A 25827-nucleotide genomic window follows, 5' to 3' on the forward strand; every position below is an offset into this window, starting at 1 on the left:
CATTTGCAGATCCCTCTCACAGCACTACTGCCTAGCTACACATCCCTTCTGTTCGTAGAGGGGAGCATATATTGGATGCACCCAGGTTACACTTGGAAATGAAAAAGGGAGGGTTTCTTATCTCTTTTCCTTCCACATTGTACAGTGCTGTTTAACACTGGCCTATTTCTTCTTTACCTTAGTTTATAGTCTTCTCTAACAAGGCTTTTTTTTGTTTTTACAAATTGTCTAAGCATCTCTAACAAAAATATATCTATCATAGCAAAATAACATCTAATACATTTGGTTACATCAATCACTACTACTATTTTAAAATAAGGCTATAATATAGTGTATTTGGATTATTTAATGTATGGTCTTCCCTTTTCTCCTTTTGGGCCTTGTGTTTTTTTAATTGTGTTTGTTTGATGGCTTCTTTTGCTTTGCTGATCAAGCTAGTTGTCACATCTGCAAAGGTTCACACTGTGGTCACTTAGAAATAGACTTTGTGGCCTTATGCATAGCTACAATTTTGCAGCTTGGCCTACGCCCCTTAAAATGGCGAAAGCTGACAACAAGGCCCCCATTCACAGCAGGACCATCCCTGAGTGAACTGTCCCAGTCAAGTGTCTGTCTAACCAGGGATGGAGATTCTACAACCTCTCTAGGTAGCCTGTTGCAATGTTTAACCACCCTCAGAGTGAAAAAGCTTTTCCTAATTTCCAACCTAAATTTCCTCTGCTGCAGCTTGAGGTCATTGCTCCTAACCCTGTCCCCTATAGTCACAGAAAAAAAAACCATCTCCATCCTCTCTATAATCACCTTTCAGGTGTTTGAGAAGTGTTATCAAATCCCATCTCAGTCTTTTCTCCAATGCTGAATAGAGTAGAACAATAACTCCTGGATTTGCAAGTGACATTCCTATTCATGTAGCCTAGTATGATGTTGGCTTTTTCTTTTCTTTCTTTTTTTTATATTCAGTAAGAGCACATTGTTGTATCATACACAGCTTGTAGTCTACTGTAATTCTCTGCAGTATTGCAACCTAGCCAGTCACTTGTAGGTCTGCATTTGTATATGCAATTATTCTATACCAAGTTCAGGACTTGAGACTTATTCTTGCGCAATCTCATCTGATTGATTATGGTCCATTTCCCCAGTCTGTGCAGGTCATTCTGGATCATAGCTCTGCCCTCCAGAGTATCTGCAACTGCACCCAACTTATTATTATCCACAAATGTGCTAAGCATGCACTCAGTCCCATTGTCCAAATCATTAATAAAGATGTTGAACAATACTGGACCTGGGGCAGACTTGTGGGGAGCTCCACTGGATACTTCCTCCCAACTAGATATTGAACCATTGATGATTACCCATTGAGCATGATGAACCAACCAGTTATGTATTCACCTTACAGTACTTTCATCTAATCTATATTTCCGTAGCTTATTAATGAGAATGGTGTGGAAAACAGTGCCAAAAGCCTTGCTAAAGTCAAGGTTCTCCTCTCTGTACTTCCCACTAGATCCCTTGAGGCCCTGCTCCACTATCTTTCCAGGTATTCAGATCAGACTAGTCTGTAGTTCCCCAGATCCTCCTTTTTCTTTTTCTTAAAGATAGGCACTACATTCACCCTTTTCCATTTATCTGGAACTTCACTCAACCTCCACAAGTTCTCATAGAGGATAACCAATGGCTATCTATTCCATCTGGATGGTGAATGAGATTATCCTAATTGGCAAGTCTATAAAGGCCTTTGGTGTTCTTCTGGATGGGAGGTGCTATATAAATGTTCATGCTTTTGTTAGATATGCTGTCCTTGGAATGTGTGTAAGCACTGAGGGTGTGCTGTGTTTTGGATGATTGTCATTAAAGAGGTAATTCCTGTTTTGTTAAATATATACAAATGAATCATATATGTATTAGTCTTATTACAATTATAATTTATAATTTGGACTCAGGGTTTTGTAGTCTTTCTCACACAGACAGTCCAGTCCCTCTGATCTCAGTAGGACTGTTTTGAAGGCAAGGATGCCCACGATGGAGGTTAAATGAATTTTAACTTAATTGTGGAGAATAATTTGAAAAAATATTTTGTGAAGGCAGTCAAGTCAAAAAGTTATTCATGACTTATTAAAACCTTTCTTAAATATTGATGGAGGAAAAACAGCTAAGAAAACATTATTTTCTGTGTGCTAGTTATTGAAAATGGAAGTTATCCACTCTCACTTTGAGAAAAAGCCAAACTAGGACAGTCATTTAGTATAAGAGGTCATTGCCAAGAAGTCCTGTAGGTGATAAAAAGCTACAAATTCTCACATGCAGACCTTTGTGCTCTAGCTGCATATGAGGCTGTGCATGTATCCAGATATTTTTAAGAAAAACAAGACCAAAACCAATAACCAGTACATCCCTGCAAGTTAATTCAATGTATGTTCACTCAAAACAGCAAAACAGGGGCTCAGACATGCCACCACTGAAGTCATTGGAAATCTGGATATCAGTGGGAACCAGATTTGAATTTAGCTGTTGCGTGTGTTTTACATAATAATTGTTCACTATAAAATAGTATCTGTTTTATACACAGTGGAGTATTCTGTATGCAGAGCACTGAAAAGTCTCTTGTACAGAAATAGGTTTCTTAGAGGGGTTTCAGCTCTATCCTTGTAGTAGGGTACTGTTGAATATTACTATTCTAAATTCTCTACTCCAGTGGTGGCAAACTCATTTTGCCTCACTGTGCCAGTCTACAAACCAGACCAGGGTCATATGCTGGAATGAGCATGCAGGGCTGATCCGGCTGTGCACCATATGTAGCACCCACTCCACGCTGGCCCCCTGGGCCACGTGCAACATGTGTGGCTGGTGCAGCCCCATAAGTTGCGTGCAGCACATGCTGGCCCTACTCTGGCCCTAGGCTGTCCATGAGTGCCAGAGCCAGCATATGGTGCTCCCTGTGCCAGCCCCCATGCCACATGCAACATGAGCCCTGGAGCAGGGCTAGATCCAAACCAGCCCTGGAGCTGGCACTCAGGGCCAGTCCAGCATGGGCACCGCATGCAGTACATGTCTCAGGCCAATCTCCTGCACTGTGTGCAGCACTTGCAGTGTACTAGACCAGCTCTGCATGCTGCATGTTGTGCACAGGGTTGGTCCATGACCTGTGGGTTGGATCACAGGGTTCCATGGGCTGGATATGGTCCCCAGGCTATATGTTTGATACTTCTGCCCTAGTTTTTCCTGGTATTTAGTTGCTTTATAATAGATCTGACAAATATTTTTATACTTCTCTCTCTCTCTCTCACGTAACATCACCCAAATCTCATTTTACAAATTGAATCTTATTTCACTTGGTTTGATTTAGGTTGCTCTTACACACACAGCACTACAGTGGTTAGGATTTACAAAGATGTTTTAAAAGTTTTCTTTTTTTTTTTCCTTTTAGCTGCTGGAAAAAAACAACCATATGTTGGAGGAGTCGGACTCAGCAGCTACCAAAAGTCCTTTGCACTTAGCTGTAAGTCTGTTAATTGTTTGGTTGCTATCTTATGTACATAATGATTTAATATAAATTTTTGAAGTGGGCTTTATCTGAATTGTGGACCTGTGTTTAAAAGATGGAAAGGTGCATAGATTCTCAAAAATGGCTCTTGGGTGGGACTTTTAAAGAACTTAAGGGATATAGGGACCCAACTCCCAATTAATTCCCTTTTGGAAATCCCAACTCTTAATTCCTTACAAAGGCACCAAAATAACTAGCCATATTTTTAAAAGTTCTGATGTTCTGAAGTAAAAGTTCTGGAATCCCTATTGTAGCCAATAGGATGTGCTGAGTGCTTAGCAATTTTGAAAATCTAGCCACTCATGTTGCTTTAGTAAGGATTTAAGAGCTTAATTTTAGATCCATATTTCTGAAAATCTTAGCTATTGTTTTTTGCAGCCACCTATGATTATAATACCCTGTGTTGTCATACTAATTGTATTTTAATATATAAAGGTCACTATCATCCTCACTTTTATCTTAAGTTATTGGAATTACAATAATATTTAACAAATGTAAGTGAGAAATCCAGGCCAGTAAGTAGATATGCCTTAAATATTGAATGTATTTAAATCTCTAAATAAGGCTTGTAGTTTGGTTCCACCTAAAGCCAGGGAATTCTGAGACTAAAGGTTAATCCTCCTTTGGATGCATATGTGTAATTCCTATTAATGGCAATAGGAGTTATTTACCCATAAGGGAATAATTAGCTTGTTTAATCCTTAAACAAACTTAAACAAAATAATAAAAGGAAACAAAATAACAAGTTGTTTTTTCAAGCCATGTTGTTTATCTTGTAAAATTAAGACTTAACTTTGAAGTTCAGTGAGTTTTAAGCTTTCTCACTTTTGCATTGCTTCTGTATGGTCTTTTTCAAAAATTACCAGGAGTTAAACTCTGCAGAAATTGTTGCAAAAATTCCTAGCATGTATCATGTGAGCCTGTTGGTAAACAGAACAGTGTTTGGTTGAACAATGGAAGCTATTTTCCATGGATATTCATTGAAGTGTGTGCGTATTCATGTGTGTGTATGCGCGTGTGTGTGTGTGTGCCTGCTCTAATTATTCTACCAAATGAGTTTATTGGCAGGGATGTTCTAGGAAACATCAAATATAAACAAACAGTAATGTTTATAATCATAAATATTTATACTAGATACCTATTCTGCAAATTGTTATTATTCCAACAGATACTAGAAAAATAACGTGAAATTGGTATCACATAAAAACAGCACAGAACCTGAAATTAGAAGTAATTGCTCTTCCGCAGTAAATTATAGCCCAAGATTTATCAGAACAAACTATTTATGATTCACTTTGAAGAATGGATAAATTAAAGAAAATCATAATCTGAATGTAAGACAGTTCATGAAGGAGGAGTGAAATGTGTCCAACTGTTACAAATTATTTGATATTTTCCTTGTAATACATGTACAAAGGTTTGCTTGTTATGAACCTTTAATTTAAAGTTAACCTAAATTTTCTTGCCACTGAATAAGCAACCTGATAACGACCCAGAAGCAACCTTGAATCTGTACAATGTGTGGGGTTAGATGCGGACCTGAGTACATGTACACATTTGAATCTTAGAATTGCATCTTGTCTATGAAGTAGCCGTTTTACCTGAAAGCTGCTGCTGAGTCTTAAAACAGATTTGATTGAAAATAAAGTCCTGATCTTGCAAAGAGGTGTGCATAAGCTTAAATTTACACACAGTGGGTACATCTACACATGCAATTTATGTGATGCAATACACTCCAAAGCACTTTGAGCCAGAGTACATTGCTCTTGTGCCCAGGACAGCAACACTTTGAGCTGGGGCAGAGCAGCCCCAGGCTGGCAGGGTGCATCAGGGGTCAGCCCTGGCTCTGGGTGGTGCCTTTGGGTGGTGTTGGGGCTGGCTGGGGTACAAAGGTGAAGAACCTGCAGAACTGTGTGGCTAGCTGGCAGACAGCCCCCACACTTTAGCACCCTTGTCCCCTAGCCAGCCCCTGTCACTTGCCACACATGAGTTTCAGTAGTTTCTTACTCCACAGTAAGATACTACTCTCTGACAGTACTATTTTAAGGCAGAGTTAATGGGTTACTGCACCATAATACTGGCACATGTGTAGATGGTGATGCTTTACTGCAAAGCTAATCAGTCTACTCTGCAGCAAAGCACATGTGTAGATGCACCCAGTGAGTATTCATATAACTCTTGGTAGGGTCAGAAGTGCAAAGGAAGAAATGTTTAGTTTCCAATTATTCACTTATTTAAGGGACTGGCTTTTTCTGAGATAATACTCTCAGTAATATCTCCTATAGAAATGCACATTTATCAGGGGAAATTTTGGGAAAAGTCACAGATTTTATCAACATTTATGACTCGCTTTTCCCTCCTTCCCCAAATTCCTTTCCATGCTCTCCCATTGCATATGTAGAATATAACTTGGGCACTTCCTAATTTTTGTTTTATCTTACCCCACTGCAAGCTTAAGGTTCCCTTCAAGGTGTTTGTCATCCCCCCCTGGTATTTAAAAAATGGCCATTGAAGAACTTTGACAAAAGAAGGGCTCATTCTTAGACTTACAAAAATGCCTAGGACAAATCACTACAGGGAGTCTAGCCATAAAGTTTCTAAATTTTTGGCAAGCCATTATTTATTACAATCCATGTGCATATCTTCTTAATCCAGCCTCCAGACTGTACTGGTTTGAGATCTGGGATGGGTTTTATTCATATGGCAGATGTAATATTCATAATTTTATAAACCTTCAGGACTAAAAATAAAAGAAATAGTGTAGTGAAGAAGGGAAGTTTAGCAGTCAGGAGTGCTTCTTCAATGGGGCTTTCTCTGGCATAGAGCACTCTTAAGGCCCCCCTCTGCACATGCAGGTAAAGGCGTGATGGGATTTAATGCATAACCCACACAATCTCAAGTCAGATCCCCTCATGCCTTATTGCCGGTGCAGGGGGAGACCAATTCTGGGTTTTCCATGTACCAGCAAAAAGCAAGTTCCTGTGGCTGGAAGCCCCCTCAGCTGATGGGGCTTCTAGCCCAGAGGCCACACATCCCTGGGGCTGGGAGATGCAGCTACTGCAGTCTTCCAGCCGTGGAAGCGCCCTCGTAGCTGGTGGCCACCATCCACTGGGAGCTTCCAGGGTGCACATGGGCCCCCCTGGCTAGGAGCTCTGATCAGCTCCTGGAGCTCCCAGCCAGAGGGGCACAGGCTGCATGTGCAAATTAAAGCTGGATAGAAACCAGCTATAAAGTTATTACACACTTTCCAGAAGTAAGTTTATACCTGGTTGGACCTTTATAAGGTGCCACAGTTAATTTGCATATGTAGCCATTCTGAATTGATTGCACAATTAACCAGGTAACTGTGTAATACATGTATTGTGTAGAGAGGTCCTAAGTACTAAAAGGCCAGACCCTAGGGGCCAGATACTGTTCCACCTATTAGATGGAAAATTATTGTCTGTAGAAAAGTAAATTCACTTACATTTTGCTATTTTGAATTTTTCTCTTTGTTAAAGAGCAGTGTAATTACACTCATAATACCAAGGAAGCAGGGCTTGACCAGTGGAAGGATGTGCAAATAAGTTGGGCCTTGCAGAAAAGGCGCTTTAAATATATAAAGCTTATTCCATATGAGGAATACACAGTGATTCAGAGTGGTAAAAGATTAACAAGCACTTGCTTGGGACTGCAGGTTTAACTCGTTTATGGCTTTCTCATTTTTGAGTAATGCAACCGTGCCCAAATTCATGATGTTCAAGCACATTATTCCATCATTTTTCACACTACACTATCTTTTTTATGTGTAGCTTGCATGTTTCATCACACTGAGACATTATGTGCTTTTGATGGAGGTTTATGACAGAAATTATTAGTTGAGGATCTTTTGGCTGTGTTATGTAGGTCATGATAGATTATCGTAACAGTCCCTTATGCCCTTAAACTCTGTGGACCATATCCTATTCCACCCATTACATGCATTAAATTTTTTTTCAGGGACTTAAGCAGGGTGGAACAGGGTCACATCTGGACACCTAATAAGTGGACAAGAATCTGGCCCAGTTAATTTTCAGGCATTAGTACAAGGGTGGGCAAAATCCAGCCCGCAGGCTGAATCCGCCCTGCGAGGCCATTCTATCCAGCCCACAGGGCCCCTAAAAAATTTAGAAAATTAATATTTCTCTGCCCTTGATTCCTGTAAAAAATGACAGGAACCAAGGGGAGTAGGACCCGGGGGAAGCCCGGCAGGCTCCCATAACAGCAGGGCCCACCTGGCCCCACCCCCCCAATCGGAAGCTCCAGCAGGGGCTTCTGTCCTGAGATCACATGGCTACCCCGCACCAGAACCACAGGTAAGGGGGAAGAGGGCCGGGAAGGAGCCCGGGGAAAAGTGGCCTGGGGAAAAGCTGAGCACGGTGGGAGGGAGGGGAGGAGGGAAACGGCCCCTCGCCCGCCCCGTGGCCAGCGCTGCAGCTGCTCACAGCCTGCATAAGGCTGCCTGTGCCTGCTCCAGACAGCCCTGCGCAGGCTGCGAGCGGCTGCAGCAGAGAGTGCCAGCCACGGGGCAGGGGAGGGACCGCTTCCCTCCGCCTCCCCCCCTGTGCTCAACTTTTCCCCGGGCTCCTTCCCTGCTTCTTCCTGGTGTGGAGGAAAGCGGCCCTTCCCCACCCTGTGGCCAGTGCTCCCTGCTGCAGCCGCTCACAGCCTGCGCAGGCTGCGAGCGGCTGCAGTGCGGGGGGCGGGCAAGGGGCTGCTTTTCCCCCACCCCACGCTCAGGACCATCTTGTAACCCAGCCCCACGACCAGCTTGGCCCCGCATGGCTGCGGGCTCGCCTTTTGGGGTTGTGCGTGGCGACAGCAGCTGCAGCCCCACCGCTTGCGGGCAGTGTTTCCCACCGCTGCCTGTGGGCTGCCCAGCTCACGCTTTGGGGGGGCAGCAGCAGCCAACACTGCCCGGCGTGGCATGCGGGGGGGGGGGCCGCAGCTGCTGCCACTGTGCACAGCCCCAGTGGGCGAACCTGGAGCCGGGTTACAAGCTGGTGCTGAGCACAGGGAAAAGTGGCCCCTCACTCGCCCCGTGGCTGGTGCCCTGTGCAGCAGCTGCTCACAGCCTGTGTGGCGCTGCCTGTGCCTGCTCAGGACAGCCCTGTGTGAGCTGAGAGTGGCTGCAGCAGGGAGCACCGGCCATGGGGCAGGTGAGGGGCCGCTTTTCCCCACGCTCAGCACCAGCTTCTTCCCTTCTGGCGAGCCAGGGGTTGGGGCTGTGCACTGCCCCATACCTGTAACGCGGGGCTGGGGGGGGGCACTGGGAGTGTGCAGGTGCAGGAGCCAGCGAGAGCACAGGGCCTGCAATGGTGTCCCAGGGCCAGTGCCAGCGGGGCCCAGAGCAAAATGGCAGGAGCGCGGGGTCCCAGCCAGCAGGGGCTCTATGGAGCCAGGCCAGCTCCCCCCTCTCCCTGCTGATGTAGCCCAGCCCAGCTCCACAGACCCCTGCCAGCCTGTGCCCCGCTTTGGGCCCCACTGGTGCTGGCCCTGGGACATGGGACCAATGTCCCAATGTCTTGGGACCAAAGACATTGGGACATTGGTCCCAAGATGGTGTCCAAGGGGCAGGGCACCTGTAAAGGGGCGGGGCTACCCATGAGCCCCTCGACAGCCTGCCAAAACTGGGTAAGCGGCCCTCCGCATGAAATAATTGCCTGCCTCTGCATTAGTAGCTTCTGGCCTCTTCTGCCATCCACAATAGAATGTGGGGAGATCCATGTGTACTTGGAAGTTCAAACCACCAACTCAGGAAGTATCAGAATAACGTAGTGGTATGCTATAATATTCCCTGTGTTCAACTTATTAAATGAAAAATCATATTTTCATGCAGCAAATCTGCATACTTGTAAGTTTATATAGTTCTGACTCAAATCTGTGTTGCTTTATTGCTTCTGTTGCCTGTTTTGGATATCTAGGCCTATAATGGTCATCATCAAGCCTTGGAGGTACTTCTCCAAACTTCAGTAGACCTGGATATTAAGGATGAGAGAGGTCGCACTGCCTTGGACTTGGCTGCATTTAAAGGACACACAGAATGTGTTGAAGCTCTCCTCAGTCAGGGTGCTTCCATCACAGTAAAAGATAATGTCACCAAAAGAACTCCACTCCATGCCTCAGGTGAATGCGGATATAGTTTATTTCAATGTGAGAGAGGTTGTTGGTGATGTTTGCATAGTTAGTTTCTCTTTGGGAAGTTATGGCTAATTTATTTAACTCTCAGAGCATAGAGGATGGCTTTGTCTTTAATTGATTGCTGTGAGGAACTAGAATTAATTGTATCAACCTCCTTTTTTTTTTCTCCAAAAAGGCTCCACATCTTCCTTTATAACTTGATCCTAAACACCCTTCACTGGAGATTATTTCCTTCCATCTTACCTTTCTCCCCACACTGTGTGACCATTTGCCTCATCCCATCTCACACTCAAGAGTTCCCAGACAAAGGGCCAAGTAGAAATGAGGCAGATCTTATTAGAAACAAAGGCTGAGAATCAAGGCAGATTCCAAGTAATGAGCAGGTGGGGGAATTTTGCACTTGCTTCAGGTAGAAGTCCAACCCTGCTTTTCTATTGTCAGATGCATTCAGTGAGCTTCTAGGGTAGGATGTCCATTACTTCCAATAATGCGCAGAGGAATTCACCCGTTCACAGGAACTAGCTTAATGAACTTCATGGGAGCTGGTCAGTTCCACAAGTTTTAATCTTCTAATCTTTCATTTGCTGAGTGCTGTAAGGTACTGACATTAATTACAAAATGTAGAATTTGCATTGTATATATTGAAGGTGGTTTTTTAATATGATGAATATTTCTTCATGTTAGCACTCAGAATAATAACTCCAGTGTTGGACACCTGACTGATGAACTTCATGTGGTTCAGTGCTGACCTCTAGTGGTGAAACGGATCAGTACCTTTTTATGGATTCACTTTCAGACCCAAATGCACTTTTAGTATTTTCTGCTTAGAATAAAAAGCCAGTCTAAAAGCCATCTAACAGTATTTAAGAAGGCAAAAGTGTGATCACATGCATACTGGAAGCACAGAGTAAACTATGTAGTGTCTAAGTTGCCTGACACAGTTAGAAGACAAAGATATATGAAGGAAAACCTATATTGTAGACCTTCAGCATAGATCAAAAACATGCTTTCTGTCGTCTTAAATATTGCATCAAAGGTGTGCATGGTATTAAGACAATGTGCACAGCAATGAGAGTATATCAGAAGCAGTTAATGTCTTTTTTTAAAAAGAAGTCTTTAGATAGTTGTCTAATGTCGCTACGTGTTAAGCCAAATGTAAAATGCAGTAGAGATGAGTATCATTTTATTTTGATACAGAAAATACACTAATCTTAAAACAGGAATTAGAGTATGTGAAGCAAGTGGAAAATATACCCCACACAATTCATGATTAAGATTTGATGTATGTATGATTTGTACCAATAATTTGTAATTACAAATTACAAATGATTTGTACCAATTACAAAGTATTCTGGAGTATCATACTCTGTGTATACAAGTAGGCATCTTATTTTTCCTTTGCCTCTTCTTTCAATTTGGCCTTGTTCTCTATTTACAAGTTATAGATTTTTTTTTTAAATTCCACTCCTTATTAAAATGTATTATTTGTAATACTTTGCAATAAATATAGCCACAGTTGTTCTCCCCTGTCACAAAGGGCAAGATGCAAGGCAAAACAGATTTAGATTAAACCTCAGGAAAAACTCTGTAACTGTGAGGAGGGGGAGGAAAAAAACAAGACTCTGGAACAGAGTATCTAGTGAAATCATGGAATCTCTTTTCCTGGAGGTTTTTGAGAAGAGGCTGGATATGTATCTCTCTAGGGAAGTTTAGGAATAACCCATTCTGCATTTTGGCAGGAGGTTGAACTAGATGACCTTTGAGGTCCCTTCCAACCTTGTGATTTAATGAGAATTCAATTTTTTAATGTTGAAAACTCTTGGTGATCTCATGTGTATCTAGACAACTAACTTCCTAGCCATTATAGATGAGTGTGTAGCATGAATATACAGCACGCCTTTGGTATTCTGAACTTCTTTTTGCTGAATATGTAAGCAGGTCACCTAGACTGCTGGCTTTTCCAGAAGAAGGTGCTTCCTTAGGAGCTCCCCAGCCAGTTCTCCAAAGCAACAAACAAACCAAACAAAATCCCTCCGTCCTCAACCAAACACTAGACAGGGAGCCCCTTTCTGCTCTGGCTCCTCCTTGCAGCATGGTGTTCCCTTCATTGCTTGCCTCTTCTATCTTGCTTTATTCTCTGGAAGGCTTTAAAGCTCCCAGTGGGATACTCCTTCATTACCTAAATGTCCTAGGCTGGATTTTCATAACAGGGTTGACTATTCCTCCTTAAGGGGACAGACTGCACTGTTACAGATTAGGTTTTGCAGTTTTTTTACTAACTTGTAAATGTTGGTATGATGTAACAAACTGCCTTTTTTTTACAGCTTTATTTAATAGAGTACCGAATCTTGTAACTGTTTCGCCTGTCCAACTGAATTCAGCTATAGAAATAGCTTTTCAACTGCTGGTTTTCAAAGAGGTTTGGATAAGTGAGGATGTGTTGTATAACTACTTTGGGCAGCCTGTAATGTATTACTGGTATTTTGCATATATTGCCCCCTGCTGGATGGAATATATAATACTTGCTCAAACTTTTAGACCAAGTCAATTAGGTTAGCCCTTGCCTATATATTTAAGTATTTGAGTAGTCTAATTGAAGTCTGTGGGACTAATGGTGTGCTTGAAACTAGATACGTGGCAAATATGCTGATATGAAGCATTAGTTTGTAATACACTTGTACTTCAATGGTTAGAGAGCTGAGAAAAGGATATACTGTTACTACTGCTGTTCCAGATCAAGGAACAAAGTGGTTTGACGCTAATGTTTTACATTCCTGTAGGCCTTAGGTCTTTATCAGTTGATCAGGACATGCAGGTGAATGAAGACAGATTCAGAGACGAATTTAAGCAACAGGCATCAAGTTTATTAACTTAACAGTGGGGAAGGACATTGTACATCACCATCTTGACTCTCCCTTACCTTTGGGTCCAGGGTAGGCTTACAGGGCTCCCACCCATTATTCAGAGTATTCTGTCTTCATGGTACCCTGAGGATTCAGCTTGTTCTTCAGAATCATTCCTCCCCTAGAGGAGAACTTCAGTCTGTCAAGTAGAGGCCCAAAGTCTACTAAAATAGCAAAGCTCTATTACTTTTGGGAGCTGGCCCTATGGTTTGTATTTGCACTGGATGTAGGTCACAAGTTGCAGTAAACTAAACATTTCTACACACTCCTAAGATAAATTTTTAAGTCCTCTCTAATTATCTGATTTGTGCCTCCATGATGCTGTGAAGAAGGCAAAAAAAGAGAAGCCATCAGACCTGCCAGTTTAACCCCAATGGGAAAAAAAATCCTTCCTGATCCCAAAGAGCAGGTGATTGGTCAGACCAATGGCATCCTGAAACACAGTTCCTGTATTACAGTTGCAGGGAGCAACCATTAAAGGAAAAAAGACGTTTTACAAACTTGGACAAGTTGTTGAGTTTTATGCAATTTTATATAGCTCCATTCACTATAAAGATTTGTTATTTATCTACAAAAAATAATAACTAATACAATTTCTGTTGTTTTCTGAGGATGTCCTATAAAATAACCTCATATAGAATCCCCTTATATACTCCTCCCATACCATATATTTTGATTCCATATTACCGTGACACTTCCTCTAGTCTAGATTAGATGCATCTTCTTTTGTATTGGTAGTCTAATGCAAATGGTCTGCCTAGCCATGCTACTTCTACTGGCCTAACTTGTGCTCCCTTTAAGGCCTGTATTACAGAGTGACTGCTAAGCCAGCTCCTGAGAGTTTCTTGCATTGCCTGTTTCATTGTTCATCTCTCTCAATTCTTTTTTGCACATTGGTATGAAAACTTTTGATTTCTCTTGCTCTTCCCAGGGAGAAGATTTTACTGTGAAGCAGGGACTCATCAGCACTGTAGTTCTTTACATGTTCCACATGTGCTGGTCCTAAGTAGTAAATATCTAAAAAAATTTATAGCTAGTAACTAAAGGTCATTGCCTGTTTGGGAAGGGTAATTCAAAAGTTGAGATATGGTGTACAAGTTTCTTGGCCAGCATAATATGACTTAGACTGTACACAAAGCTTATTGTAGCAACCCACAGAAGCTGGGCAGTGGAGAGAGGCAATCCTTCCATTATCAGGAGAACACAGCCATGTTATATCCAGATGATGGAAAAATTAATGCATTAACAAAAAAAGAAGTCTATTCCATCCATTTGATATGCTAAGTAAACCAGGGCCTCCTGCAGCTAAAACAAGCCTATGTTTTTTTCAGTTTCTACCCCTGTAAAAAAAAATACATTACACTGGGTGTATCTACATGAGATGCTTAACTGAACAGTAGAGCTAATTACTGCACAGTAACCGTCAGCATCTACATGTGCAGACTCTTACCACACAGTAATTGGCTCTAATCATGAGTAAATTGGCTACCTGCAAATGCAAGTAGCAAATTTACTCAAGATTACTTACTGCACAGTAGTGCACGTGTAGACGCCTGACGGATCGTGGAGCGGGGCCTGGGAGCTCCCTGCTGCTGGGACAGGGGGACATTGGCAGCTGGGAAGCAGGGAGCGGGAGATTGCTCCGTGCCCGTGGGAGTTGCCTGCTGCCGTGGAGAGCTCTGCCACTGGAGCCTGGGCAGGAACAATTTGTTCCTGTGTTCTCAATCATGGGGAGATTCTTTTATCCCAGTCTGAGTCCTGTGGATGTGGGGCCCGGGCTAGGACATCCTTCTCTCCCAGCGCCAGCTCCATGGTTGCGGACCTGGCACTGGGAGGAAGGATCTCCCAGCTCTGGTCCCGTGACTACGGGGCTTGGGCTGGGAGAGAAGAACCTCCCCGTGCCAGCTCCATAGTCATGGGAGAGAACCATCTCCTGGCTAGGGTCCCATGACTGCAGGGCTCGGGCTGTGAGAGAAGCATCCACCAGCACTGTCCCCGCAGCCCGGGAGTTGACACTGAGAGATAAGGATCTCAGCCCCAGCCCCCTGGCTGCAGGGCTCGGGTCAGGAGATACGGATCTCTCAGCCCCAGCCCTGTAATCATGGAGTGGGGGCTTGGTGTTCTGTTCTGCCAGGGCAGGGGGACACTGTCTCCACCCGGGCTCTGATGGCAGAGCCTGCCCCAGCAGCAGGCAGGTCCTGGGGGCAGGGAGCAATATTCCAGCCCTTGCCAGGAGACAGCTCTCTCCTACCCCATGGGCTAGCACCCAGAGGGAGCTCTAGAGCTTCCCCTGGCTGCTGCAGGGGCCCATTGCAGGGCCATAGGGCACAGGAGCAATCTACTGCCAGGAACAGCAAGCAAATCTGCTCCCTTGTCCCTGTACATGTAGACATGTGCCTGGAAGAGTTTACTCTTGAGTAGCTTACTTGAGAGTAAACTGCTTCCAGATTATTTTCACGTGTAGATGTGCCCACTGAGAACAAGTTTCTCCAGATTTGTAGCAATTAAGAATTAGATTTTTAAGAAGCCAAAATGCTTCCTTTGATTGAGAAAAGGTTGAGATCCAGGGTTAAACTAGGAAAACAAGGTGGGGGAAATCAAGTTTTGCTTCTGGTTGAACTTACATTTCAGTAATGACAGTGAATCAAGGCACCCAGTTTGAGTCAACTTAAATGTTCCTGATTTTCGGACAACAAGTGCTTAGGCTGTTGTGAAAATCTAGCCTATTTTGATGCACTTCTGGTATGCTACCCATGGCCATTAGTTGCTGTTGAAGATCTTGGCCAAAGGCCCTATTTTAAGAGCCTTGAGTGGAACAAGTGGACTTTAAAAAAATGATTAGTCTGCAATCAAAAAGTTCCAGGAAGTTATGCTGGCAAATGGTGCAAGACCGACAGTAGCTGAGATTAGATGTCCTCTAGCCATAGAATAGGAAGAGTCACGTAGTGTGCTATACTGCTCTGCTAATGTCACCTGACTGAAGGGCTCTGCAGTCAATCCTTATACCTCTGAATGCCAGCTATGAAGCAATGTAGCTAAATGTGTGTTAAATTTGCATTGTAGGGCATTACTAGGTTTTCTTTTATGGTGTTTTCTACAAGGATTTGCAGGCATAGGCCCACAAAGCAACATGACTTTTGGATGTAATAAAAGTAATCCCATCTTTGCTGTACAAATTCATTGGTATAAGTTGATTATAAATCATCTGAATGTTCATTTCTATTTCTTTAATTGGAGAATATTTTTTCCCACTTTAAAGGAACCTCCTGCCCTTAAATGTTCTGATAAAACAGCATCTGAAATTCAGTTCTTGTGTTGGTTGCTCAAGTGGCTGTTAGTTTTTGCATATTTGTAGACTGTTAAGTATACCTTGTTTCTTTCTAGTCATCAACGGTCACACACCATGCTTACGATTGTTGCTAGAAGTTGCAGACAACCCGGATGTGACAGATGCCAAAGGACAGTAAGTTCTCTTTCGGACAGTATTCTTCCAGTGCTGCGATATGAATGCCATAGCACAGTAGTGTTCAACGTTTTGTCCCTGTGAGCCAGATAAGTGCCCACAGCTGGTCTGTGGACCAGATGGAGTCCTGAGTACCCAGATCAGGCCCTGGGTCCTGGCAACATCTGTTCCCTGCTCCTTGTGCCAGGATTGGGTCCTGGGCCTCGGTGCCGCCTCCACGTGTACTGCATTAGGCTCTGCAGGCCTGCCCCCTCCCACTAGGATTGGGCCCAGCAGGCCTGATGCCACCTCCTCCTGGCCTCCCATACTGGGATTGTGCCCTGGAGCCCAGCAGCTCCCCCACCTGACCCTGCATGGTGATATCAAGCACACAATCCAGTGTGCAGTGCCCAGGGCTTTCCCTGGGTCTGGAAATTTGGCGGGGTGGGGTGGGGTGGTGCCACTGCTCCCACACTGCCAAATGTCCTGACCCAAGGGGAGTATCTGGACTGTGGACTGGAGGTTGAGCACCTCTGGCATAGCAAATTGCTTATGGTACATTGCTCATGAAGAATAAAATAAAAGGGCTGTGTCACTTCACCACTCCTTTTTTTTCCATAGAACTTGCAAATACTATAGATCAAGGGTGGTCAACCTGTGGTACATGTGCTAGAAGTGGCACGGGAAGCCTGTATGTTTGACACACAGTAGATCGGGGTGGAAGGAGGCAGTATAGTGGCAGACAGGGCAGGGAGCAGACAGCAGAGCAACAGATTGGGCAGGGTAAGGAATCAGAGTGGCTCTCATAATGTAGCTTCTATTTCACAGTCCTGCAGACTGTTTTTAACTAATTCCAATAAAGTCTTATTTGTTTTTGCTTCAATCTTAAACTGAAGAATACAGCCCTAGACTGTTAGTATATTGGTAAAGCTTTTAGTTTAATTTTTAACTGGAGAAAAATATGCGTTGTTTTATACATGATGATGCACCTCACCATCTGCACCCCCTTTTCACCATTCTAGATCTGCCCACGTGTAATCCTGTAATTATATGGGGAAAAGCCACTGTATTCAATTTACACATTTGGACCAACCATCCCATAGCCAGATTCGAAAACAATTACTTCCTTTTCCTTTCAAAAAGGGATTTCTTTTTTTTTTTTTTTCAAAGTGATGGTTTCAAAGACTGAAATTGATGCTTTTTATAAAATGGCATTCATCTATCTAAAAACTCCCAGTCCATGCAAGTAGCAGTGCAGGGAACGCCTGCATGTGCAGTGTGTGGCACCACAGATGAGTCTGATGCAGCCCTAGGGTCCACAGTGCAATTTTTAAGCTGTTTACATTTTCACCTTCTAAAACGTATCCCACCCCTCTCATGTTTACTTTTTACTGTCATGTGAAAACCACCTCTCTGTAGATCAATTTAGATGTAAGTATCACATTGAATCAGTATTCTCTTTGATTTCACTAGCCTAAAACAGTAGGGGCCAACTTTTTTGGCAGGCATGTCAAAAATCAGCTCTGTACCTGCCCTGAGTGTCATTCTGATCCCCTTCCTCTGCCTGATCTGCTGTTCTGTTTTCTGCTCCCTGTCTGATCTGCTGCTTGACTTTTTGCCTTCTGCTATGACTGCCATTGGGCCATTGTGCTGCCAGTTGGCCATCCTGATTTAAACCATGGTTACTGTTGTTACGGTTTAAGAATAAAAAATACAAAAATCTATTCATTTGGGTTAAATGGATGAGATAAGGACATGAGGATGGTAAAAGGGAGAGGTATCTTTGGGAAAACATTGTAGAAAAGAGCAGGACTTTCCAAAATTGGTAAGTTAACAGTGACAAATGGCATGTGATTCTAAAATTGTGATTACTTTTTGTTTTCCAGAACCCCACTGATGCTTGCTGTGGCATATGGGCATATTGATGCTGTTTCCTTGTTACTTGAAAAAGAAGCATCTGTAGATGTGGCTGATCTCCTGGGATGCACAGCTTTACATCGTGGGGTAACTATTTGATTTTATTTCCTTAATTATGCATTTTTACTGTACAGTTAGTGTCTTTTGCTTATGTGTATAGAGCTATTAAATGGAGACATGCTTTTGTAAACAATCAAAAATATTAACAAGCTTTAACAAATAAAATACAGTGTTCACAAAGTTAAAATCAGGAGAGGCCAAATTCTGTTTTGAACAGAGCTGTGCTCCATGGGTAGCTGTTTAAACTTTGTTTTCCATCTTAATGAATATAAACATTCCAGTTTAACAAATGTTGTCTATCTAATTTATATCTGATCCATCTATTCACTGTAGGCCTTATTACATTAATTATTTTGAAAAACAAGTTACCTGAAAGTATATCTGTTAAAAAAGCTCTGTATTTCTCTCCCCTGCCCCTTCCCTCTTAGCACTTGTTTTCATTTGCCTGGGGAGACTAGGTCAAATAACTGGGTTTTACATTTTAATTTGGGTGCAGTGAGATTTGGGGTGAATCTGATCTCTTCTTAGAGTCATCTCTGTCAAGATGCAGTTGCTGTGAGAAAGAATGGAAAGATAATAAAATGCCCATTTGTAATGAACTGTTTGCCATAAGAGTCCTGGAAACAGCTGTACAGAGTAGAAAACATGGCATAAGATTATTTCTATCTGTTCTCTGCTGATAACAGTGCATGAACATGAAAATACCATAGAAGATAAGCTAGTAAAAGCTAAAGTGACTGATATAATGTTAGCAGATGGTTTACTGGAGCAGCTGGTTTTTGTAGTACGGTTACTCCTCATATGCCCATTCATCTCTAGCTTTGTCATTTCTTCCTTGCCTTGTCCCAACTAAGTTGCAGTTGGATTGGTCTTTCTTTTGGACCCTCCCCTTTGTTCTAAGAACATCCATTTTTAGCCATAAGCACTTATTGGTCTCCCTGATAACTGACTTCAACAGATGTCCTTATCCTCAAGCTGGGAGGGAAGTAAGGTTTGTCCTTAGAAACTAGTATCTAACTAGTATCTAACGTTTTCATTATCATGAGTGGCCACCAGAAGAACAGTAGATTCTCATCTCCTGCTTGCAGCCCGCTCAAGCCACTGGGCATTCACAAGCCATATACATATCCCATGTCTCCTCTGTGACTTGGACCATGTCAAATTGTTGGTTTGTTTGTTTTCAGATTATGACTGGGCATGAGGAATGTGTTCAAATGCTCCTGGAACAAGAAGTATCTATTTTATGTAAGGACTCCAGAGGCAGGACACCTCTGCACTTTGCAGCAGCCCGTGGTCATGCCACTTGGCTGAGTGAATTACTGCAGATGGCACTTTCGGAAGAGGACTGTAGTTGGAAAGATAATCATGGTTATACACCATTGCACTGGGCCTGTTATAATGGTAAGCTTCCACTTTTGCAAAGCTCAAATGTAGATTTGGTGTTAGAAACCCAAGAGAAGGTAACCAGTAGAATGTGGAGTTTTAAGATGTGGACTGTAGTGTTTTCTTTTCCCTTTTGCCCTCTATACTATTTGCAAGAAATTTCTACGTTTACCCTTTCAGTCAGAAGGCAGGGAGATTGATGACCTTGCCTTATAATCAGCTACAAGGTGATGGTTTCAGTCATGCCGTATACAGTATCCCAGCCCTTTGGGACTGGTGTGAAATCAAGGCTTCACTGAAGTCAATGGCCTAACATCTGTTGATTTCAGTGAATGCAGAATTCTCCTTTGCATCATATTGATATATGAACTACTCTTTCAGTTACAGTTGTACATACAGATAGGTCAGCTTGAACTAGTTAGATGGTTTGAAATTATAAACAGAAGATTAAGCTTTTGTGTAGAGTTTTAGGTGACTGACTATGTTTGAGGATATGTAAGACTCTTTTGCAGAGCTACATAAGATTATAAGAAAACGCAGAAAAGGCCTTTTAGAAACAGTACTGTTGCCCACGTTGGATAAGGATCTAGTTATAGCATTTCCCTTAAAAGTATCCTGCTCTGTTAGTTTTACTGTATAAGGACTTATATACAATATTCATCCTAGCTTGGAGTTTGAAAAGCTAGAATGCAGTACATCTGTAAGCTTAATATGAATTAATTTAACTACTTTATCCCCTTTTTAATGCTGAATACCTAATCTCTTATAGGTCATGAAAACTGCATAGAGGTACTATTAGAACAGAAATCTTTCCGGAAATTTTATGGTAATAACTTCTCTCCATTGCACTGTGCTGTGTAAGTAGAAATTTCAGGATCAAATCTGGCTATTTTACATTCTAATATAGGCAGAGAAATTAGTAGTGTAAAAAGAATCTCTTTGGGCTTATAGACTATAATAACAGCAAATACTTTTAGATCTGATATATTAATTTCCCTATATTGACAAATTGGAACTTTCAAGAGTCTCATTAATTACTACAGCATACGTGAATTTGATTCACTTTTCATTTAATGCCTTGTAGTTGTACTAACACAATTATAAGCCTCACTACCTGACTATTCCCTTCCTGTTCTCATGGGGTACATGCTCTCCTCCCAAGTATTGGGCCCCGTGCCTTTACCTAACTCAGTGGAACTTCACAATTTTCTTACCCTCAACTGCAAAGTACCTCAACTGCAAAGCCTAATGAGTCAGCTGGTTGTTAGTACCCTACAGGTCCTTGTAAGTTATTATTCCTGAAGTTCTGCCCTCTGGAAGCCAGTGATCAGAGTTCCTAACATCCTCATTTATTTAGTTGTAGGAACAAAGTATTAGATATAAAAGGATTTTAAAACAAGTGTATTTTACCTGCATTCCTGCAGTCCTACAAAAGTAACCCAGGAAGACCCTGATTCTTTGGCCCCTCCCAGCAAACTCATTAGGCTGATACTTCTTCCACTGGGTTTTCGTGTTGGCAATTTTTTTCCATGAGAGAATGTCGCTCTTGAAATTTTATTTTTGCCAGGTCCTGGCAAAAAACAGTTTTGTAGGTTGGCTAGCAATGGAGGCAGAAAAAGCAAAGCTCTGGCACTGTCCTTTAACTTTTCATAAGTGTGTGGGCTTCCTCTATTGCCTGGTGGTATGGTTCTAACATTCTTTTTAGTCTTGAATGACTGGTGCCTCCCAAGACTGGGGGAGCACCTGTAGACGCTGGCATTGGTGAGCGGCAAGTGGGGACCACCCGCAGATGTTGGCAGTGGTGTCAGCAGCGGGGGGCATGGTGGGTGATGAGTGGCAAATCGGGACTGCCTGTAGATGCCAGCAGCGGTGTTGGCGGTGAGAGTGGGGGCCGGGTGGCAAGCGGCGATCACCCACAGAAGCTGGCGGCAGCCAATCTCAGGGGGCGGATGTGCCCCCCCTTGCTCCCCCTACACATCACCTATGTTTTTAGTTTAGATTATCTCCTCCAGAACCATAAGCTACACAATACAGTTGATCCCTGTTTTTACCATTCCCATCCCTGCCCTGAGTCCATGTAAAAGACAGACCCTGTGTTGCACCTACAGAAGGACTTTACTATGTTAGGAGTAACAGTGCCATGGAAGTGACACATCTTAGTATCTGCAGAATCTAAAGGAGTTTTACTAATGTATTTAACAGTAACCTTCAGCTATCTGAAGGGTGGTTCCAAAGAGGATGGAGCTCAATTGTTCTCAGTGGTGGCAGGTAACCAGGGATCCTGGTTTTCCCTTATAAAAAAAAAATTGCAAATTCTTTGATAAAAACCCCCAAACCCATGATTAAAATTAAAAGCCCCCCCAGAGCCCCTACAGCCCTGCTGGTGCCCCTCACTCCCTCCCCACAGCCCCTTGGCCCTGCATGTGCCTCTCACTCTCCCCCACACCCCCCCAGCCCTGCCTGAGGGGGCCCTCAGCTGCCAGGGCTACAAGGCCAGGGACCCAGCTCCACAGCCCCCTGCCCCTGGCAGGAGGCGGCGGCTGCTGCAGCAGAATGGAGCCCAGCTTCCCTTCCCGCTCCCTGCCTGCTGTGGGTTTGTGGTGGGAGGGTGGTGGCTTTCTGCCGTTGCACACACTTCCAGGTGGTTAGGGGGCATCCATGGCCCCCGACATCTGTGCGCAGGGCAGGGGCAGGAGTGGGCTGCCCACTGCGGGCTTGAGCTCCTGCCCTGCTCCTGTCCCCCAAGGCCTCCACAGCCCAGTGGGTGCAACCCAGCGCTGCAGGGAACGGTGGGGCTGCGTGATGATGTCCTTGCTGCTACGAGCACCATGCTGCCATGACGATGCATCCCCTGTTAGTGCAGTAGCAGCAGGGGCAGTGGTGCAGGGTTGTGCCCCTCACTGCTGCTGCACAGGCAGGGATGCCTAACCAGGGTAGCACAGAGCTCACAGCAGCAAGGAGATCCCTGAGTGGCCCCACTGTTCCCTGATGTTCCTCTGCTGGACTGCAGAGGCCCCGAGGAAGGGCAGCAGGGCCCAAAGCCCAAGCTTGCAGCCCCAGCCCTGCCGAACTCCCTCCCTTCCTATGGGGGCCTCAATCCTCCCCCTCCCACTTACCTACAGGAGCTGCTCTCTAGGCTGCCTGGCACCCTTGTACATACATGTACATGGTGCCCCATGCCTGTCCACCCTCCTCCCATTCCCTCCAAGCTCCCTACAGGCTGGAAATCTGTCAGCCTGCAGAGAGCTCTATGCAAAACTGCAAAATCTTCAGTGTCTCCGTTAAAATGAGAAAACTTGCATTTTCCTCTGGTCAAGGGGAAAATCCGTTTTTTTTCTCCATTTTCCCATGGGAAATGGAAAACCCAGATCCCTGCAGATAACAGAACAGGGAGCAATGGTTTCAAGTTGCAGCAAGGGAAGTTTAGGTTAGATATTAGGAAAAACTTTCTCACTGGGAGGACAGTAAAGCACTGGAATGGGTTACCCAGAGGTTGTGGAATCTCCGTCCTTGGAGGTTTTTTCTTTCACCACACTTTTACACATTGTCAGGTGAAAGCTCTTTGACCTTTTTAATTTTTGCCCTTTTTTGTAGAGCTACTATATGTGTGATATGCTAGCGGTCACTGTAAAAATGCTACATATGTTTGAACTCAGGACATCTCTGAAAAATGACAGAACTAAACATGCATCTCTGTGGAGACAGTGGCATGACTAAATGATTAGATAAAAAGTGATAATGTGAGAAATTAGTTTCTATATTAACAATAACACGATATATATGGGTACATACCAATTATTATTAAAGTTTTTAAGCATGAAAGACCCCACTGAAAACTAAGGGGTTATAATCTTATGAACTCAAAGGTACATTGGAACCTCAGGACAAAATGACTCAGTATTGCAGTATCAAGGGAAATCTATGCTACCATTACTCTGTCCCTGGGAATAGTTAGATTTGTGAGAATCTAGTTCAGAGTGGCAAGTGTTAAGGAAAAGGTTTGTTGGAACAAATTATAATTAAACAAAGAACTGTGAATGTACTATGTAAAGCAGGGGGAGGAGTGAATATGTATGAGGAGATAGGAAGGTATTTGAGTAGTTCCCTGTTTTCTTTAAAAAAAGTTCCTTTCTTCATAGAATTAATGATCACGAAACCTGTGCATCACTGCTTATTGGGGCCATAGATGCCAGCATTGTCAATTGTAAAGATGACAAAGGAAGGTAAGAGTCTCCTGAACCAAATGCATTCTATGTTGATGAACCAATCTAAGACCATTATTAATTTTTGATTTGTGAAACTTAATCTACATCTAATAAAATGGGCTACAATGTATTATACCATCCCCTGCACAACCCCAATTAGCCACAACAAAGAAAGTTGTTCATTTCAAAAGAAAACCTTATTTAATATTTTATTTTGCTACCAAAATAAGTATTGTTTTGTTTGTTTAAAATGCCTAGGGCTGAGAGCTGTTCCCTTGAACTCTGTATAATGGTTGAGTTAGACCTTTTTCTTCTCCGAAACTTTTAAATGCATCCAGAGTTCCTGAAGCAGGACCGTATCTTATATAGATAAAAAAGCATTTAATATATTATTCACAGGAACAATATTTGAAAGAATGTTTATTAAACAAAATGCACCAGTGTAAATTGGGTAATGTGCCACCCAAACCTTTAATTTGTCTGTCATAGAGATTAAAATCAAAGACTTTCCTCTTACAGAAGACAACAAAGCTAAAATAACCCCAACCAGAAAATCACCACAAAGATCTCTTGAAGCACCCATAACTTTCTCTTTCCAAATGGCATGTCACATGGTTTTATATAGAAACAGAAAAATTCATGCTTAGAGTTGCATGTCACACACAAAATAAGCTACAGATCTTATAAAAACATTGCTGCATTTAAGATTAATTCAGTTACCTATGGTTACTGTAGCATGTAAGACATTAATGTGGAATACACCAGCACTTCTAATAACGGATTCATATTCTTCATATGCCAAAAGGTTATTCTGAAACTAGCTGAGCCTATGGTCAGACCGGACTGAATGTCCTCGATCCTGTCTGATCTCAGAAGCTAAGCAGTCCCAGGCCTGGCTGGTACCTGGGCAGCAGAAACTAACTGAAACCTACATAACATGTTTGAGAGAGTACTACGCAGAATTTGAGCCTGCTCTCCCTCCCTCTTGCCTCCCTATTTTTTTAAAATGATACAGTGTGTTCTGTTAGGTTAAACATCCTGTTTGTATGAGAGTGTCAAGAACTCTATCCATCTCTTCCATTAACTGAATCAGAATTGGGGAAGCAATACTAGGGTTTTGCTTGGGATACTGCTCTTACATAGTTTGCCTTGGTGACAGTTTAGATTTCATAACTTAAGAAAACAAAATTTGAAGCATCTTATACTCTTTTACTCCAGAAAGTTTAAATAAACAATGCTATAAGTATTTTAGAGATTCCTTCATGTTCTAAAGCTATAATTGGGCTCTCTCATTTTAGAACTCCACTTCATGCAGCAGCCTTTGCTGATCATGTGGAGTGCCTGCAGCTTCTCTTAAGTCATAATGCACAAGTAAATGCTGCAGATAATTCAGGGAAAACACCACTTATGATGGCAGCTGAAAATGGTCATGCGGGTGCTGTAGGTAAGTACCCATTTGTTTTTGTAAATCTTAAGATTGCATACATAAATGCAAAATATTAAGGGCATGTGCATACATCTGTTCTCTGAAACCAGTAAAAAGAAGTTGGTTTTACATTTAAAAAAAATCCTGTTTGCTGCATCCAGAATGTTTTATTTCATTTTTTTTCTCCCACTTCAGAGCAGTTTAAGTTTCATTAATAGACTCTCTCTGCCCTATTTTCTGCTGTATGAAAAAATGCTCTTGGTATTAGTTATTCATGTGTCTCATTTTCTTGATTATACGCAACAGTAACATCTTCATTATAGCAAGGGGATGAGTAACCTTTTTGCAGTTAAATTGTTAAAAGAACCATAGCTTGAAGAGGAAAAACATTTTTTTGAATGTATAAACAACTGCTTTTCTTCAAATATTTTAAAGCCAGTCCACATACTATGTAAAGTCCAGCAACTTCGCTTCCTGGGGTTTGCATTGGGTAAAACAAATACATAAGGAGAAAAAAAATCTTTCCTTCAGACTTGAGAGCTCAGCCTCCACCTTGAGTTACTACTTCCAGCTCTATTATTGCTAGGTGGGCAGTAAGTGAGCAAGACCCACTTAATCAAAGCAGGATCCCATGGTGGGGTGATCAGGCAAAAACTACTCTTCCTGATGTGTATTTCACTAATCAAATTAAAATAACAATTGTTTACTGACAATTTGGGGTAAAATTAAGTGTCTGGTTAGCAGCTTTCCATTTTTAACAAGTTGCTAGCTCCAGTTTTGGTTGCTGACTT

The 25827-nt window shown here is 42.8% G+C and overlaps 1 protein-coding gene across 3 annotated transcripts in view; it reads left to right on the forward strand.

Annotated features, from left to right (window-relative positions):
• ANKRD44 (ankyrin repeat domain 44) overlaps nt 1–25827 on the forward strand; it is a 119810-nt gene that overhangs the window by 80644 nt on the left and 13339 nt on the right. For all 3 annotated transcript variants that reach the window (XM_059727225.1, XM_059727224.1, XM_059727226.1), the window contains exons 16-23: nt 3425–3496; nt 9484–9685; nt 15988–16066; nt 17932–18049; nt 19207–19423; nt 20175–20262; nt 23545–23628; nt 24909–25054. In XM_059727225.1, the coding sequence (XP_059583208.1) occupies nt 3425–3496; nt 9484–9685; nt 15988–16066; nt 17932–18049; nt 19207–19423; nt 20175–20262; nt 23545–23628; nt 24909–25054 (1006 nt within the window). The remainder of the gene's footprint in view (nt 1–3424; nt 3497–9483; nt 9686–15987; nt 16067–17931; nt 18050–19206; nt 19424–20174; nt 20263–23544; nt 23629–24908; nt 25055–25827) is intronic.

This window comes from Alligator mississippiensis, chromosome 4 (genome assembly GCF_030867095.1).
Source record: "Alligator mississippiensis isolate rAllMis1 chromosome 4, rAllMis1, whole genome shotgun sequence".
In the NCBI taxonomy this organism is placed as follows: Eukaryota; Metazoa; Chordata; order Crocodylia; family Alligatoridae; genus Alligator; species Alligator mississippiensis.